Genomic DNA, 17,396 nt, shown 5'->3' with positions numbered 1-17,396 from the left:
GGTGAAAGTGAAAAATTGTTTTCTCGTAACTGGGTCACATTTGCTAAGCCTTTGTAGGCATGAACAATGAATGTGTTGGCCGTTTAGGTCAATGTCGGGATGTCAAAATAAGGGAAAGTCCTTCACAAAATTCGCATTTTCAGTTATTGAAAATAATTTTCACTTTCTAGTACATACATATTTTTATAAGCGAATGAAAGGATCGAAAATATTGCTTAAGAGTTGAGTGATTAAAATCATTCAAAATCTTGAATATTTCGAAAACGACCTGCAGAAAAAAAAAAAATTTCGGCGAAAAGTAGTTTATTCGCCGAATTTTGATTCCTTGCAGATGAAGTGAGGCAGATAATTATACAAAATTATAACAATTATGTTAAGTTATTGAAAACACACATTTATTTCATACATTAAAAATGAAACATTTCATGTCATGTTTTTGAAAATTTACAAAAAAAAAAAGAAATAAAAGTAATCAGACAATAAGTTGACAATTTTCAAGCAAAAAATTGAGAGAGAAAGAAAAAGAAACAAATTACTATAATATAAGGTACACGCGTTGATACATAATCATGAGGGAAAATGGTTCATTAAAAAAATATCTATCAAGTACAGCTAAAATTATATTACATATTCAAAATTTGATTATAAGTAATAAAATAAACTTTTCAGAATATAAAAAAATAGTTTTTCATATTGCATTAAGGCACGTATCAGTTTTTTTCATCATTTCAATTTTTCAAAACGAAAAAAATTATTTACTAAAAATACTCCCAACGAGAAAAAGTACATAAATATTGGAAGGTGAAAGCTTTAGAAAAGAAGATAAAAACATAAAACTGGAATTCAGATAAGGCAGTTGAGGAGAAAACCGGCTGATATAAAAATTGATTTTTGGAACAGATGACAAAACAATAACAGTTAAAATGGTATTGAAGCACAACTAAACCGAAAAAAAAATCACAATGTAAAATCTAAAAGCGCGAACACTTTCAATGAACAAACATCTCAAAGATTAAGTTACAACAATGGGATTATGTAACCCCTGCTAATACTCGATTATTGTGACAAAAATTTGATCTAGCGAGAAATATTCACATCAACACGATAGTTGAAAAATTAAAATAAAATAAGGGACATGAAATCATGATTAAAAATTACAAGAAAAAAATGCATAAAAATTCACTTCAAGAGATATCAGATCAGCAATGATGACGCGTTTACAAAAAAAATATTTTAAAAAAGGAGAGAAGTTTGAGATGTTTACACCTAATTGAAACATAATAAATCTGACTGAAAAACTAGTTACTCAATCGTACAAAAACGAACATCCAACTTGATAAAGTTAGTAACACTAATTAAAATAAGAATACATTAAAAAACAATTATAAATAAGACAACGTTTATAGCAACGCGACCAAACAGTAATGCTGAAGTCCCTTTCGTTGCTTCGATAAAAAACCGGTACATTTTTTATAGAATACAAAGATGTCATACATCAAAAACACTTTAGATTTTTTTTTCAATTTAAATTTACATGATTTACACATCAACATCACAGTAATAATTCACCTCGTGTAAAACGAATCTGACATTCAATAACTAACCAGTAACCAGTACCCTAGTAAACTCAACTAAAACAAACAAACATAGGTAAGTATATAAAACATACACAACATTAAATAAATTATCATCACCACCGTAAAAATCAACCTGTACAGTGTACACTGCACTCAAGTAGAAAAAAGTTCTGGTTTTTTACGATTTCTTCTTCCTAAATCTAACAAGTAAGACGCATCTAGAGGTGCCTTTGTAGACGATTTTTTAGCCAATAGTTTCAACAGTATTGAATTGAGACGTTGCTTTTGTTTTTCATGCTGGAAATGATATCAAAATCGTTACAATTGACCATGTATTTCCCTCAATGATACTACGCATTCAACTTACTTTAGAGTCTCTTAATTGTGACAGCGGTAAATCATCTTCGTCAATTTTTATACTGCTACAGGAGTTTTCTGTAGCGCTGTCCAGCAACACACGACTACTCTCAGAACTAACGATGGTCGATTCTTCAACTTTCGGCCCACGAACTTTTGAATTGTTGACTGATGTTTTTGAACTCGATGACAACGTAGACGTATTAGATGAAAGTTTTACTTCACCGTGTGGCTAGAAATAAGTAGGTATTTCATAATGAAAAAAAAATGACCGTATTTATCAGTTGATAATGAATTTCGCTATTGCACTCACCGCATACGTTCGAACAGGCTTTAATGGGATATCGAAAGTATCAAAAGCGTAATTTTTGGTGCACACTTTGGGTTGTTTGGAAGTAGGTAGTCTATAAAATACTCTGGCTTGCTTATCCACTCTGTAAATAGCCAATATTTTTATGAAAATATGAATTTATATCACAACGGTAATGGAATACGAACTTGTTGAGTATGTACCTGTATTCGCAAATGTAAATATGTTCAGGATCTGAATCAATCGGCCGACCTTTACGATAGGTTGATAAACCCAGAACGTAACACTGTCCCATAATTAAATCCAAAGGTACCGCTTCGTATAAAGGGATTTGGACAACTTCATTAGTGAAAAATCGTCTCGTTGGTTCATGGTAAGTTTCATGAGGACGCAGATAGTGATGTCCGAATGACATCCTTTCCCCTCTAAAATTTCAAAAGCAAACACGTGAGAAGGCTTATGATTTTGTACATTGCTTGAGGAGTTTTAAATAAAAAGAAGTTTGGTATATCTTCATTACTTTTCATTTATCCATAATCTCTCCACACGGAAAATATCACAGTCGTCAAATGTGAAGTTTTTAATCGTTTTGAACGTATGCCTAGTCTTAGTTTCGGGATTGAAAATATCTCTCAGTACGTAAACCGTATCACCTGCAAAAATACCATAATTTATCGATTCTATTAATTAAAACAATTACAAAAGACATCTCAAAATTGCAATACGCTCCTCCTAAACATTAACAACTCCCCTTGAATCTTCAGAGATATGATACCTCATATTCTAAAAGTTATATTCTTTTTTTACCACATTATAATCGATCAATCTAGAAGCACTTGAATTTAAAATGAAAAACCTATCTATAAAAATTCGGCACAGTTTGATGACTAAAGGGGGTTAAATTCTAGCAAACGTGAAATCAAAACAAGAATATACCTTGCTTAATTTGTAAATTGTCTCTCATTAAAGTTAGATAATGCTTTTCTCCTGGTTGTGCGTATTCAGGTACACTATCGAGAGGTATATCGTAATCGAGTTCTCGAGGATTGCATCTCTCGCATAAATAATATTCAGCATTCGGGTCGCCTTTGACGCAATCGCAATGCTGCCACACCAGACATCTTTCGCATTGTATCATAACACCTTCATCTTTATAGAATCCGCAAATACATCTGATTACATCTTCTTCTTCATCACCTGAAAAAATGTACATCGATTATATTTTCAAAATACGTACAGTCAAGACATAACCATCGAGTACTTCGATTCAAATACGAACACCAACCAGGATCCTCTTGACCAGGCATAAACGTCGGTGGCATTGATTCTCCGACGATTTCCTTTAGTTCATCGACATGCTTCAATTTCGATATATTGTACTCTTTTCTTAATCTAACAGCTGCGATTCCGTAATCCGAAGTTCTTTTATAATATTTAACGCTATTGGCGATCAGTTTTTTCATGTCTTTGTCAAAGAGTTCGACGTTTTTGTACATTCCGGTAATGATGTTTTTCTCGATAGTAGTCAGATCTATAGGATCACTTATACGTTGGTAGTACATCGGAAGTTTTCTCTTCGAAGGCAATGTCATGAAAAGTGAACTGAACGGTTGTCCTTTTTCGTCTACACAATCGTACGTGTATTAATTTAATATAATTAACGTAGGCAGGAAAAATACTTGTAAAATATACGAGTACCTTTTGCAGAAACCATATCGTTGAAAATGGTTCGAAAAACTTTCGCAAGAAGAGCTATCTTCGTCACTTCGGGGTTATCTTGGGCTTGAGCTAAACGTCGTGTTGTAATACCTCTTTGCGTAGATAAAGCGTTGAAATGAGTAACAAAAACGGCCGATTCTTTGGCAGCAGCGTCTTCCAAACAATTCAGATTCAAGTTGTTTGCATTCTCTTTGTTGTTAGCATTTTGTAACAGCTTTTCTCGGAAATGTTGAATCTAAACAAACAGATTGATTTAGATCAACGAATAAATCGGTTCAAATATAAAGTCGAAAATATAGTAGTTTGCTCGTAAATAATATTCGTATGCCTACCTTGGTCAAATTACGAATCAGAAATACGTGGAAATTCAACACGATTTTCTTTTCTTCCGACGTCAGTAATTTGACAGGCGTTAAATTGTAGGCATTGCGTTGAGGTAATATACCAATACTATTGCTGCTGGCAACTGAATCTCTCCTCTGATTTTGCCTGCTTTCAACTTTCGTGCTTTTGCGTATTTGTTTTCGAGGCCTGCAAAGACGATATGGATTATTTGAACAGGGTCTCTAGAACTATCAGGTGCCTTGAATACCTAATTATATTAAAAATTTGAATTTTCATGTTTAAAAATCAGAAGTAATGTCGTGGTATAACGTTGATTAAACGTATTCAACGCTGCCATGCAGCTTACTTCACAATAATTATGTTAATATCCGCGAAAGTAAAACAGGGTGTCCGGAATTTCTGTGGACCCTGCACATTGAAACATAACGTACCTTAGTCTATTCGATTTTTTGTCAGCGTTAGATGTAGCATTTGAAGTGGTACTACTGGCCGGGTCGTTCTTAGAAGGATTATTAACGTTGTTGAGTGGAACACGCTGAGATTTTCCGCCGATAACTCCACGGCACTTGGAAGATCCGCATAAACAAGGCTAAATATTGAAAACATACATTAGTGTCTACGGGAAAGATGTAATTTATACGTGTTTTCTCAATATACCTGTCCTTCTGCCGGATTAAATAAGGCAAAATTATAATCGTACGTTAATTCTTCCCCTGCTTCAATATTGCGTAATGCAAACAACACCATTCGAAATAGACCGTTCACACTCCACTTTTGCATTTCGCAATTCGGTTCGCACGAATGATTCACAAAACGACCTGTCATAAAATAAAGTCATCGTTACAACGAATCCTTGAATGGAATTCATATCGCAAATAATTTAACCAATGAAACTAACCAAATCCACCCATACGATGACTATCGATTAATAAGCCACCGTCTAGATTGAGGCAATAATGATGAATATCATTTTTGTACAACGATGTCATGCGTTTCTTGAATTCTTTATCGGTGACAACTTCACCAACGTATTCCAAGACGAATTCGCCGTTCTTGATGGCTTCTTTCGTTTTCACTCCCCAACCCTGCAACAAAATATATGTAGTATGGTTTCCGGTCATGAACTTTACTTCGAGTGATTTCGCGACATGAAGTTCGATTATAGCACATACCTTGTCTTGAGTCATGAATTTCACCAATTTCGGGGACCATTCGTGTTTCTGTATCTTTTGATTGGAGCATTTTTGCTTCAAAGGGCAAAGTTCAGGAGAACATTCGGCGTAAACTAAACGATTAATGCAGTCCTCACCACATCCAAGTTCATCTTTTTCTGTAGGTATTTTACAACTACAAGCTTGAGCTTCGTACATGTACGTTGGTTTTACATCGTAGTACACGTCTGAAAAGTATAAAATAACATCAACATAATATCACGTCTCATTATCGGTTGATTAATTTGTGAAGAATAATTTACTAGTTCGTATTTTTTTGTAATTCCAAGAATGAACCACATCATCTCTTCCAGGCAATTGATTGTGCGAATGCTGCCACCATAAATCGTAAGGTAGTTTAAAGTCGACTCTCCTTTCGCGTACGTAATCATTAGCGTAAGCAGAAGGTGGTAACAAGCCGTGAGGATGGTCTTCTTCTTTATAATTGGATCGATTCTTCGCGTCTCCAAGGTTCTGTCTACAAACACATGAAATTTTAACATATTTTTTATCATCGAATATTCGTCAATTTTTATCATGTCGAAACTTACTTCTCTTCTTTGTAAGAATCAGAAAACAACCCCGCAATGTAATACTTTTTCTTCCATTTAGGTATTTCGATCTTCTTCAAACTTTGATATTTTACGGAATCGGAGTCGCTATATGAAATTAGCATAAATAAGAGCGAATGTTTCAATTTACTCGCAACTCAAAACTAAATGAAAAAAAAAAAGGAGACACTATCATTACCTGAATTCTTCTCTATCAGTTTCTTCTCTACTCTTCGAATCCTTATTGCTGTCATTTTTCATGCGTGTTTCTTCCTTAAGACCATTTTCAGAAAGATATTTCTGTTTACACGTTCTGGGTTCGAGTAACTTTGTTGGAACTGGTTTTCGGATTTTTTCATTGGCTCGAGACTTTAATACTTTTTTTACTTTAGATTTCTTAACGGTTTTTTTCTTCGATTTTTTCATCTCTCTGGCTCGTATTTGTTGCTTGATGTAAATCCGAGCACTGCAGCGGGATGAAAGAACTCTATTGGGTATATCTAGCTGTTTTGTGAGTTTCTTTTTGGAGTTTTTGATTGACGGCCGCAAATTTTCAACTTCAACGATTTCATCTTCACTCATCACTTCGCTTTTCACTCTGACATCGCTGTCAGCAGAACGTAGAAGAACGGAGCTGTTGGTAGTTTGACTCTTATGTCCTTGATCCTCGATTAATTCGTTTTTCACTTTTCCTGCCAAGTAGATTTCTGCAATATTGTTTTCATCTTTGGTATCAGTCTTTTCGTCTTCTGTTAACGAGTTGCAATAAATGTCTTCGTCTGTATTGATACTTAGAATCGATTCGGTGTCGATTTTACTTCGTTTCTTTTTCTTCTTGATAGGGAATCCTGTTCGGTTTATAGTCTTTCGACGCTTCAATTTTGGTTTTACTTCGGCCGTGGCAATACCGCTGTTGATCAATTCGCTATTAGACAGTTTACGCAACCGAATGCTCATATCTTTGCACATTTTACTTTTTTTAGCAGTCACATCATTTTCGGTGCTTGGACGTTTAGATCTAAGATTACGATCGCTATTTGTGCTATCTATAACATCATTTTTAACTACTCCGATTTTCTCGATCAACGTCGTCGTGTTTTTTGAAGGTGAGTCCAAATCCTTGAGTTTTTCTTTCAATTTTGACAGAACGTCGTCTATAGAAGATTTCTTTGGTTTAGACACAGAAGTGGGTAATTTTCTCGAAGGCTCGAAAACTCCTGCTGGTGGCTTTAAAGTAGCTGCAGAAGTATTTTGCTGTACAGGTTCCGAAGGCAACGGTGTGATGAGTTGAGGTTTGTTGTTAGTTTGAAGCTTTACTGGGGTGTTCGTAACGTTGCCGAGATTACCAACGTTCAAAATCTTTTCACTAGCAATTTCTTTGTCATTATTCGTGTTGTTCGAATCAACAACCGACAGTGCAACTTGTTCTTTTTTCAAAATTAAACCATTTGCAGAAACGCTACCTTCAGAAGTATTGGTAGAGTCAGCCTTACTCATCATTTCGGATCGTTTGGAACTTCTATTACAATTGACATCACAATTAGTATCAATTTCAACTTCGTTCTTATTTCTAACCGCTTTGTTTTTTTGATTAGATTTTGATTTCCTATCCGGTGAGGTTGACTCTTCTTTCTTGGCGACACTCCTGCCAGACCTTCTGAGAGGCAAGAATGGCAATAATTCTTTTGTGACTGCGCTTCTAGTAGTTTTTTTCTCTTCAACAGTTCGGGATTTTTTGTTCGGAGTGACCACCATGGTAACATTGTCAGCATTATTGTTACTACCCATTACATCGGGTTCATCTTTGCCAGAATCTAGTTTACTTTTTTTGTTCGGTTCACTTCTACTAGGATGCTGATTGACAACTTTGGCAGGTACTTTACGATAATCAGATTTGTTAGAACCTCTGAGCAGTTCGTTTTTAGGCAGATTTTTGATCGTATCTTTGGATGAAACTTTCAACGAGTCAACTTTCATGGATGTTTTGTTTGATTCTAGTTTTGTTGTTGATTTGACGTCTTCACTCTTTGATACAAATTTTTGGGTGTCTGATTTTGATGATGTTTTCAGGCCGTCCACTTTTGATTTTACATTTTCATTGATTTTCACAACATTTTCAGTACTGATTGGTAACAGGGACACAGTTTCGTTCGAATACGAAAGCAACTGTTTTTCAGTCCGGTTCTTGCTTTCACCATTATTCTGGTGACCATTGCTGGTAATCGAAGATGCGGATACATGGTAATGACGTTTTTTTAATGGTAACCTTTGTTCGCTGGTATGCGACACCTGCAACAGATGACAAACAATTTTTGAATAATTTTTCCATTTCGATTGCCAACAAAATATATAATGAATACTTCATGTTACATAATTTAAATAATTACTTTCGGGGTTTCAATGGCACTTTTCTTATTTCTTCGTTTATTACAGGCAATATTTGTGGTAACTGAAGCAGGTGGGACAGGTTCAAACTCAAATTCATTATCACTATGCTTCACTTTTTCCATATTTTTCTTCTTCTTCGGCTTATCTTTTGACCGATGAGTAAGTTTAGATCTAAGGAACAGAAATATATTTATCAAGTATGTAAGTAAGTAAGTAAGTACATACATACATATATCACATTAGACATGCGGCCACAAAAAATTGAAATATCATACATACATATTATTTTTAACAAGTACAGAGAGAAATTTTATTTTTCAATCGGTGAATCGAGGATATTTGTACTTACATTTTTCTTTCTTCAATAATGCATTTCTTGTCGAACGTATCGATTAAATCATCAATCATCTTCATTACTTCCGTGTTAACGTTTTTTTCTTTGCTATCTTTCTTCTTGCGTTTCTTATGCTTACGTAGCCACTCCATCCGGACAGGACACAAAGGCATTTTTTGAGAGACAGGAGGCGTCAAAGATTCATACAAAACCGGTGCGAGATTAGATTTTCTTTTTTTATTGTTTTTTTTACCTTCTAAACACATATCGACAGAGCCAAAGTATTTCAATTTCTTTGAGTTGGTTTTGTAATCATCGGACGAACCAATTGAAGGTTTCTGTATAGGATAATTAGCTTTTTCGTACGGTCCGTCTAGTTCAAAAGGCAGTGTCTTCTCAGATTTTGTTTTGCCATTCACCTTGGCGGGAACTAGTTTTTTTGGTCTGCCCGGACCTCTTTTGCCTTGGAATAACGTTAAATCACTATGCATAGCATCCATATTTGACGCAGTTTGTGAAAGCTTTGGACCGAAATAAGAGGGTGTTTCAACAAAATCGCTGATCGCCTTCGTACGTGCTACTTGCTTCACGGTTAACGCAGATTTCTTTTCTATTTCAGCTCGGTGCTTAAGCAAATGAGATAGATCCGCACTGGGTGCGGATTGCAGAATTTTTGTATCGAAGCGGGCCGATGTTCTTATAATTTCATTGGTCGTCTTCGAACGGACTGTTTGCTTTTGAGCTAACGTTGATTTCTTTTCCACTTCACCTTTGCTTTTATAGAATTGGGAAGTGACAGCTTTACCGGCCTGTAAAATATCACAGATAAGTTCTGAGTCGATCACATACGAATACGAATGTGAAATTGAAATAAACAAAATACGCACCTCCCGAGTTGTATTAATTTCCTTCATATTTTTCTTTTTTGAAGCCGATAATACTGCTTTTCGCGTTAAGCTTAACGATTTTGAAGACACGGAGGCGAGTTTGTTTCCGGTGGAACGCAAATTCTGATTATGCATCGTCCTTGATGAAGAAGGCAAAGTATGATATGAAGGAGATCCAGCATTAGACTGGATACCACTGTCAGGTGAAACATTAGAAACTGAGCAATCCAGACGCACGTACGTTTCTATATCAGTTGTTGGTACGGTTTTAATTTTAGGCGGTCTTCCACGTTTCTTCGTGACCACATTTTTATCATTCATATCCTTCAAAGTTGAAATATTAGAAGCTTTACTCCATTTTGGTGAATTTTTAACGTTGTTTTTATCCAAACGAACAACTTGTTTGTTTCGAGGACCTGATAAGTTCGATGAATACTGCGCTTTTGAAATAAACATAATGAAAATACGTTGTTTGGAGTTGGATTTTATTCAATTAATGTGTTCATACCTTTTCATTCCGTTTTCGTTTTTCATGTTCGTCATTGGAGGAAGAATTGTCGTCTGATGATCTATGCTTGAGGTTCGAGTCACCGCTGACGTTGGAAGAATCCGAATCAATACGTATACTGTTGATTACATCTCTAACAATTTGCTTTTGCTTAGGGAACATTTCGGTATCGCTACTCGAATCCGATGAATCGACTTTTTTGTTTTCCGCACTCGGCTGAATTCGTTTTCTTCCTGCTGCGCTGCCTTCCGCAAATTCAAATTCACCTACACCGCTTGTACCGCCTTCCACATCTGGTAATACGGCTGCCAAGTCTTCTTCGTTCAATACCTGTAAACGGCAAGTATGAATGGTACGTTTTTTATACAATCAAAAAAAAAACGAATTCAATACGAATTACTTGTAATTGATCTGTTGCGATGCCTGGTTGAGTCAATTGTTGAGCTAATTTTTCTATTGTGTCACGATCGTTTTCCTTTTTATTGGCATTTTTCGACAACGTTTTGGAATTATCTAAACTTTCGTCTGAATCTTCGGATAGTTTACACGTCTGAGGTAACTGAAAATACACCAACAATGTTCCAAAAAGCTATTCAAAAAACAGAAATTGTTCCAATTGAATGAGAAACCTTACCTTCAACGAAGGTGACTCAAAAGATGTTTTATTTAAAGCACGATATTTAGAATGCATTATACCAAAGGATGCTGACTCTTTAGCATTCCAAAACATACTTCTAGTCAAATCATTTTGTTTATTCGTTGAATGGCTAATCAATCTTTCGTTTTTGGTATCTCTACCGACACTGCCACAAGTTTTATCTAATACTGCGGCTTTCGAACGGCTGATGCCAGCTTCTATTCTAAAATTTGATTGCATAGTAAGACGTGCTTTTGGATTCCAAGGATTGTACAGTTTTTCAGGACTTGTGTGACATGATGATGAAGAGTCACTACCAGAGTCTTTATCGTTCGAATTAAGACGTTTTGGCTGTTTTTTCGCCAAAAACGCGGATCTATTTTTAATATCGTTCCTCGCTTTAAAAGTGAACATTTTTTTATTCTTCAGCCGGCCATCACATTCGATTTTAGATTCAGAAGAGTCAGATGAAATCTCGGCGTTATCGTTGCCAAACTTCTGTTTCGGACGTTTCAGCGCAGAAAATTTTAATCTAAGGCCACCCTGAAAAAACAAAAAAATGATGAAAAATTCATGTTTATTCGAGCGTAATTATTTCGTAATGAGACATTACCTGCTCAAAATTCGTTTCTCTCACTGCAAACTGTTGTTGTTGACTGTTATGCGCAAAAATCGGTGAATTAGAACGCGAAGCACGTGAAGATGGCGGTTTATCTTTACTGCTACTTGAGCTAGGGTGGCTCGAAACGGAGTCAGAGTCACTACAGCTCTCCGAATCACCTCCACTGGCAGCATTCTGTGAATTGAACATGTTATAATGTGCCCGTATGTGTAACTGATAAACGTTACCTTCGAAAAATTCCTTATAATTTTATTAGAGCTGAATGTTACCTCATTTTCACTGTTTCCACTTTCCGAATCGGAATCAGAGTCAGAACCACTCTCTCCGATATTCTGTTCATCACTCAACTCAAATGAATGATTATCCCCATGGAGCTGATCGGCAGGTGTTTGAGCTGACGCGTTTACTGGAGTAAGAGGTTCCTAAAGGCACAGGCATATTAGTTATCAATGTTCAGTTCGGTGCATTTTTTGGAAATTGTAATCGATACTAGTTTTTTTCTCAACGGTTATGTATCTTATAGCAAATTGAATGAGACAAAATAATGCTATGTTGAATGACAGATTAGCAGTGCAACATACAATTTAGTAATCAGTGCGTTTCAATAAGTTTAATTATTTACCCTGTTCGAGTAATTCTGAACACAAATCAGATAGGATAGATTAACTATACTTACAAATAATAATGATTTATATTACCTTAATAGCATCAATATCGACAGTGGACGGGAGATCTTCAGGATCAGAATCTTGATCCGGTTGATGAATAACTGAACTCCAAGCAGAACTACTCAAAAGGTCGCTACTGGGAAACTGAAATAATATTGATGTTCCAACAATATATTAAATTGCTCTGTGTATTAGTGTTCAACTTCAAACAATCATCTTAATAAACCAAATTTCATCGCCTTACTTTAGATAAGTCTCCATGATGCGATACCGCAGAAGTTACATCAGTTCTTTGAAAATGAGAAGCCCTTTCGGAAAAACCTTTTCTCATAGAAGGATCCAATCGATATAAATCCATGTTGAATTATTCGCAATTCACAAAGCGTGTGAAACGCTGCCAATCTGAACGCGTACTAGGACACATATCATCGTGCCAAGTTGATGTTTTACAGTAGAAAAGGTTCTGCAGCAAATGCATAAACGAATGAATTATTAAAATGGGACTATTTTATCATTTTAAAATATGGTAGCTACTAGCTAGTAGGCCAAGATTTCAACGTGATATGAACGTTTTTTTTTTTATTCTTTCTTCACAAAGTTCCATAATACAATAGCTATAAAACAGAAAGTATCTTCAGTTTTCTCGTTTAAGCATACGAACAAATATTCGTACGATTTTTGATCCGAAAAAATGAGACTGGTTTGATAAAAAGACATCTTATCATTTCACTAGAGGAGAATTGATCATAAATGGCGCGTAATTGTTAAGACATTTTGGTAAGTACCTAAAACCGCATGGCTGTATTAATCCAACACCTCAGCTCACATTTTATAATTTAAAATTACACATTAAAAAAAAACACTTCAACATAAATGCACATTATTAAAATTACTACTGAAAACACGATTCAGATTCACAATACAATCATCGCGATACATACATGCAAATTGCAATCGCAAAACCAGATTCAGATTCAACAACAAACACAAAAATAAACACAAAAGTTCAGTCCGTTACGTTCGTTACGAGCTTGTTACGAGTTTTCTTTTTAATGGCAAATCACAATCCTTTTTTTTTTGTCTCGGATCACTTCACTTTCAAGTTTCATTTTTTTTGATTTTTCTTTTCTAATTAAAATGAGTGGATTTACGACTACGTCAAATTTTATAAGAAAAAATTATAGGTGATGAAATTTTCTATCGATTCATTCATCATTACCTGGAATGTTTTAGCAGTGCCGTTGTCGTATCCGCATTATTGTTGATTTGTTATTAGTAAAGTGCCTATTCTGTATTTTTTATTCCTAACTTTGGTTTTTTCTTCTGTACCTACTCTACCTTTTATTTTACAACAAAATAATTCAAGTTCAAAGTTGTATAGAATCATTCTAAAAATCGACAAAAAGCAACACTTTGCTTTCCGCAAACAAGACGTATTTGGTGATAAGATAGGCTTACATGCATCTCAAAAACACGGATTTTCATTTCATCTCGCCTATTTCTGATAATTTTTCAACCCGATAACAACTCTGAAAGTTAGAAACAACAAGTCAATCATTAGAATGTTGTTTATGCAGCGGCTGCACAACTAACGTTCGATCGTATCCATTAAACGAGCCAAAATTACGTACTTTAGGCCTATCACTTACATTACTTGAGAGTGAATGCAACTTTTGCAGTAGCAATTCTCTTCAAAAAACATTTCATCTTTACGCTCGTATAGAGAATAGAAATGAAGTTTAATCTACATTAATAATTAAAAGTTTGTAATTGGAAAATTTAAAAAAAATTATATAACACAAATTTTGCTTACAAAACAGTTCTTAATTTAAACAGTGAGTGTTCAAGCTATTAAATAATATTAGGCACTGAAAAATCTTATTTCCAATTCGGTTGATTAATGAAAAATTCAATACATTCGAAAGAAATGCACGAATGAACAAAAGTTACAAAAAGATTAGACCAATACAAAATGGTTCATATTATTCCTTCATCGATTCTTCGGTTGGTGCAGCAGCTCTAGGTTCGTCAGATTTATCCTTCTTTTTCGAGCCAGATACAATGTCGTCAATTCGTAATAACAGAATAGCAGTCTGAAATAAATATCAATCAATAATTGCACACGTAGAGCACATGCATTCCGTAGGATTAAAAATCATAATAAAATTATGTCATACTTCGACAGCAGTTTTGTAAGTTTGCAGTTTCACCGAGAGAGGTTCCCAAATACCTAATTCGTCCATTTTAACGATTTTTCCTGTTTCCCCGTTAATACCCCATAAAGTATCACCTGTTTAGATAAAAATAAAATAAAGTTCAGAAATAAAGACATTCATAACTCAACAATTAAATTTGAAAATCTACAAATAAATTACCAGTAGCGTGTTTCGCTCGTAAAGCAGTCAAAGTACGAATAGTATTAGCTCCACAATTTTGTGCCAATGTTCGAGGAATAATTTCTAACGCTTGAGCAACTGCTTTATACGGCCACTGGCTGACACCTTCTATGCTTTTACTCTTTTCCATTATTGCCTTTACAAAAAATGAAAATACAATTTTACACGATGAAAAGGATCACTGTCGTAAAAAGAATTGGAACACTTACATGAGAAACTGCCATTTCGACGGCACCACCCCCAGGAACGAGTTTAGGATTCAACATGATATTTCGAGCAACATGTAAAGCATCTTGTAAGTTACGCTCAGTTTCCATAAGAACATCTTTACTAGCACCACGAAGGAGAATAGTACAGGCTTTCGGATCTTTACATTCAGTAATGTAACAAAAATATTCATCTCCTATCTGTGTTAAAATGAATAAAAAATCATGAATTTCAAACATTACTTCCGAGTTTGAAAGAACTAGATCTTACTTTTTTAATTTCGAATAATCCAGCCCCGGTACCAACATCTTCCTCTTTTAATTCATCGGTACGATTGACAATCGTAGCACCACAAGCTCTAGCTATTCTGTTGTTATCGGATTTACGCAAGCGTCGTAAAGCAGATATACCGGCCTAAAAAATGGATAGATCAAGACGACTGTCCACTGATATCATCAGATAACTCGATTTAATACTACCTTCAATAGGAAATGCTGCGCCAAGTCGGAAATTCCTTTCTCTGTGAATACGACATCTGGTTTTAAAGCGATTATATCCGAACATATTTTTTCGATATATTCTTCTTCTAATTGAAGAATTCTAGTAAAATCTGCTTCTTGAGCGACTTCGATGTTGGTCTACAAACAGAGATAGGTATTATATATAGGAAATTGATATAAAGAAAACAACTTTTCGATACGTACCTGGCTTTCGCCTTTCTTGTATTCTAAAGTGCAATCGAGAAGGATAATTCTAGGATTTTTAATATACCTCCTCATTTTAGGATGAGTCACATCTTTATTTACCATGACACCGTTCAAAATTGTCGAATCTTCGATGGTTCCACCAGGGATCTACGTTGGGAAAATATAGAGAAGATGAATCAATAAAATTTACAATAATAATATTATTATAATGATGAGAACAATTCGATTTACTTTTTCAATACGCGCATATCGTTTAATATCAATTTCTTTTCTGCCGTTTTCTTCCAAAGAAACAATATTTACCGCATCTAAAGCAATATTGCAGGCCATTTCTGACCAACGACCGATGAATTTAGTTCCCACACAGGATTGTAAAACGGATAATAACTGTTTCTTGTCAGTAACGTCCAATTTAACACTTGACAGAAATGATTAAAAATAAAAACAAGATATTCAACGTCGAAATTCAATATTCCAATTTGAATTTAAAATTACCTAATTTTTTCTTCCAAAACGGTAACCATATCTTCTAAAGCTTGACGATAAGCACCGATAATTACAGTGGGATGCATTTGTTCATCAAGGAATTGTTCACCAACGGCCAGCATTTCTCCAGCTAATACTATGACGGAAGTTGTACCATCACCGACCTATGAAATGAATGTAGTAGAAACAATGAAATCCATACGATGCAAATAAATTCAAAAAATAATACGGCACCTCCTCATCTTGAGTTCTGGCGATTTCGATGATGGATTTTCCAGCAGGATGCTGTACAGTAATTTCTCTCAATATGGCATTGCCATCATTAGTCATAACTATACCACCCATAGGATCCATCAACATTTTCAACATGGCTTGTGGGCCCAAACATGTTCGAATGACATCAGCGATCGCCTAAAGATATAATATCAAATAAAATTATGGGAAACGGAACAACATCTGCTTAAAAATCAATAATCAACAACACTGTTCAATGATACGTACTTTAGCGGCACCGATATTCTCCAGCTGGACTTTCTTACCAGATTCACGCTTGGTATTGGAACCTGAGAAACAGAACGTACCAGTTTAATATTTAACAAGAATTAAAGTAGAAAGATACTAGATCCACTTCACACATATGCGAATTACAATCACCGCCCCTCTCCCAAAAGAAGGAATTACTCACAAAAATCACATCGAGATGAAACCAAAGCATGGAAAATAACATAAAATGAATGATAATGATGATTTCAAAGCTAATTTTAGAGGATTAATCGCATTTTAAAGCCGAGATGACCGGTGGAAAGCAAAACGTTGAGGTTGAAAATAATATACTTACTCAGAACAAGTACAGGCGCTGATGGGTGCCCAAACATTTTTACAGAATATTTTACAAATCGTAATGAAAAATAGAATTAAAAAAATTATTGAACTAATCAAAATTACGAAGCATTTACTCAATAAATACGATAGAAAAAGGAATGAAATAATTTATTCAAGTGATCGCGAAATGTGATCAAAATAGAATTTTACGGAGTTGCTGGAAAGTTGTCAGGCAGCAGCCTGCAGCCAGCATTTTTTTACATCATAAAGCTTCTTGAAAAGTTCGCTAGAAACGCTACCAAATGCACAAAACGAAAACATTCGTCATCGTCATTCGTGATTCGAGTTTCGAGATTCGAATTTCGATCACCTATTTACTAGACAATTAGCATTAGCGAAATAGCGACTAGCGTTAGCGATAGCGAACATATTACAGAAAAGGGAATTAAAGTTTAAAGCTTAGTCACTAATATGTCACTAATCTAATCAATCACTAATCAACTTACATAATATTGAATAAGACAATCTAACAAAACAACAAGAGTACAACTTGACTTGACAAGCTGTTGACAACTTGGAACTTGACAAGTATGACAACTAACCTTACCTACTTTGATTCATCTAGAAATTAAGACTATGTCCACTCCATACCACCTGATTCACC

The 17,396-nt window shown here is 35.0% G+C and overlaps 2 protein-coding genes across 3 annotated transcripts; both read right to left on the bottom strand.

The window, feature by feature from the left end:
• Window positions 1-194: 194 nt before the first annotated feature.
• Window positions 195-13,164, bottom strand: LOC135831812 (uncharacterized). Of its 2 annotated transcripts, none has more exons than XM_065344600.1 (27): window positions 12,900-13,164; window positions 12,359-12,577; window positions 12,145-12,258; window positions 11,716-11,868; window positions 11,438-11,620; window positions 10,822-11,367; window positions 10,588-10,746; window positions 10,188-10,517; window positions 9,680-10,114; window positions 8,808-9,601; window positions 8,458-8,629; window positions 6,270-8,359; window positions 6,071-6,178; window positions 5,783-5,997; window positions 5,481-5,707; window positions 5,207-5,393; window positions 4,966-5,126; window positions 4,740-4,897; window positions 4,296-4,494; window positions 3,943-4,198; window positions 3,524-3,868; window positions 3,181-3,441; window positions 2,765-2,897; window positions 2,448-2,669; window positions 2,248-2,368; window positions 1,945-2,166; window positions 195-1,874 (listed from the first exon to the last, which is right to left on the bottom strand). In XM_065344600.1, exons 2-27 carry the CDS (start codon window positions 12,470-12,472, stop codon window positions 1,731-1,733), a joined length of 8,049 nt encoding a protein of 2,682 aa, XP_065200672.1. In that variant the 5' UTR covers window positions 12,473-12,577; window positions 12,900-13,164; the 3' UTR covers window positions 195-1,730. The 2 variants fall into 2 exon arrangements, with proteins under 2 accessions (XP_065200672.1, XP_065200673.1); XM_065344601.1 differs by having other exon boundaries at window positions 3,530-3,868; window positions 12,900-13,159.
• A 699-nt stretch (window positions 13,165-13,863) lies between these two features.
• Window positions 13,864-16,934, bottom strand: CCT3 (chaperonin containing TCP1 subunit 3). Its single transcript, XM_065344602.1, has 12 exons — window positions 16,749-16,934; window positions 16,412-16,473; window positions 16,145-16,321; window positions 15,920-16,074; window positions 15,656-15,842; window positions 15,422-15,571; window positions 15,197-15,355; window positions 14,988-15,131; window positions 14,720-14,917; window positions 14,490-14,646; window positions 14,292-14,404; window positions 13,864-14,207 (listed from the first exon to the last, which is right to left on the bottom strand). Exons 1-12 carry the CDS (start codon window positions 16,783-16,785, stop codon window positions 14,097-14,099), a joined length of 1,650 nt encoding a protein of 549 aa, XP_065200674.1. The 5' UTR covers window positions 16,786-16,934; the 3' UTR covers window positions 13,864-14,096.
• Window positions 16,935-17,396: the final 462 nt, after the last annotated feature.

Source organism: Planococcus citri, chromosome 1 (assembly GCF_950023065.1).
Source record: "Planococcus citri chromosome 1, ihPlaCitr1.1, whole genome shotgun sequence".
Classification (NCBI taxonomy): Eukaryota; Metazoa; Arthropoda; class Insecta; order Hemiptera; family Pseudococcidae; genus Planococcus; species Planococcus citri.
Note: the sequence above shows the minus strand (reverse complement) of the source record. Positions and strands in the feature narration are given on the sequence as shown.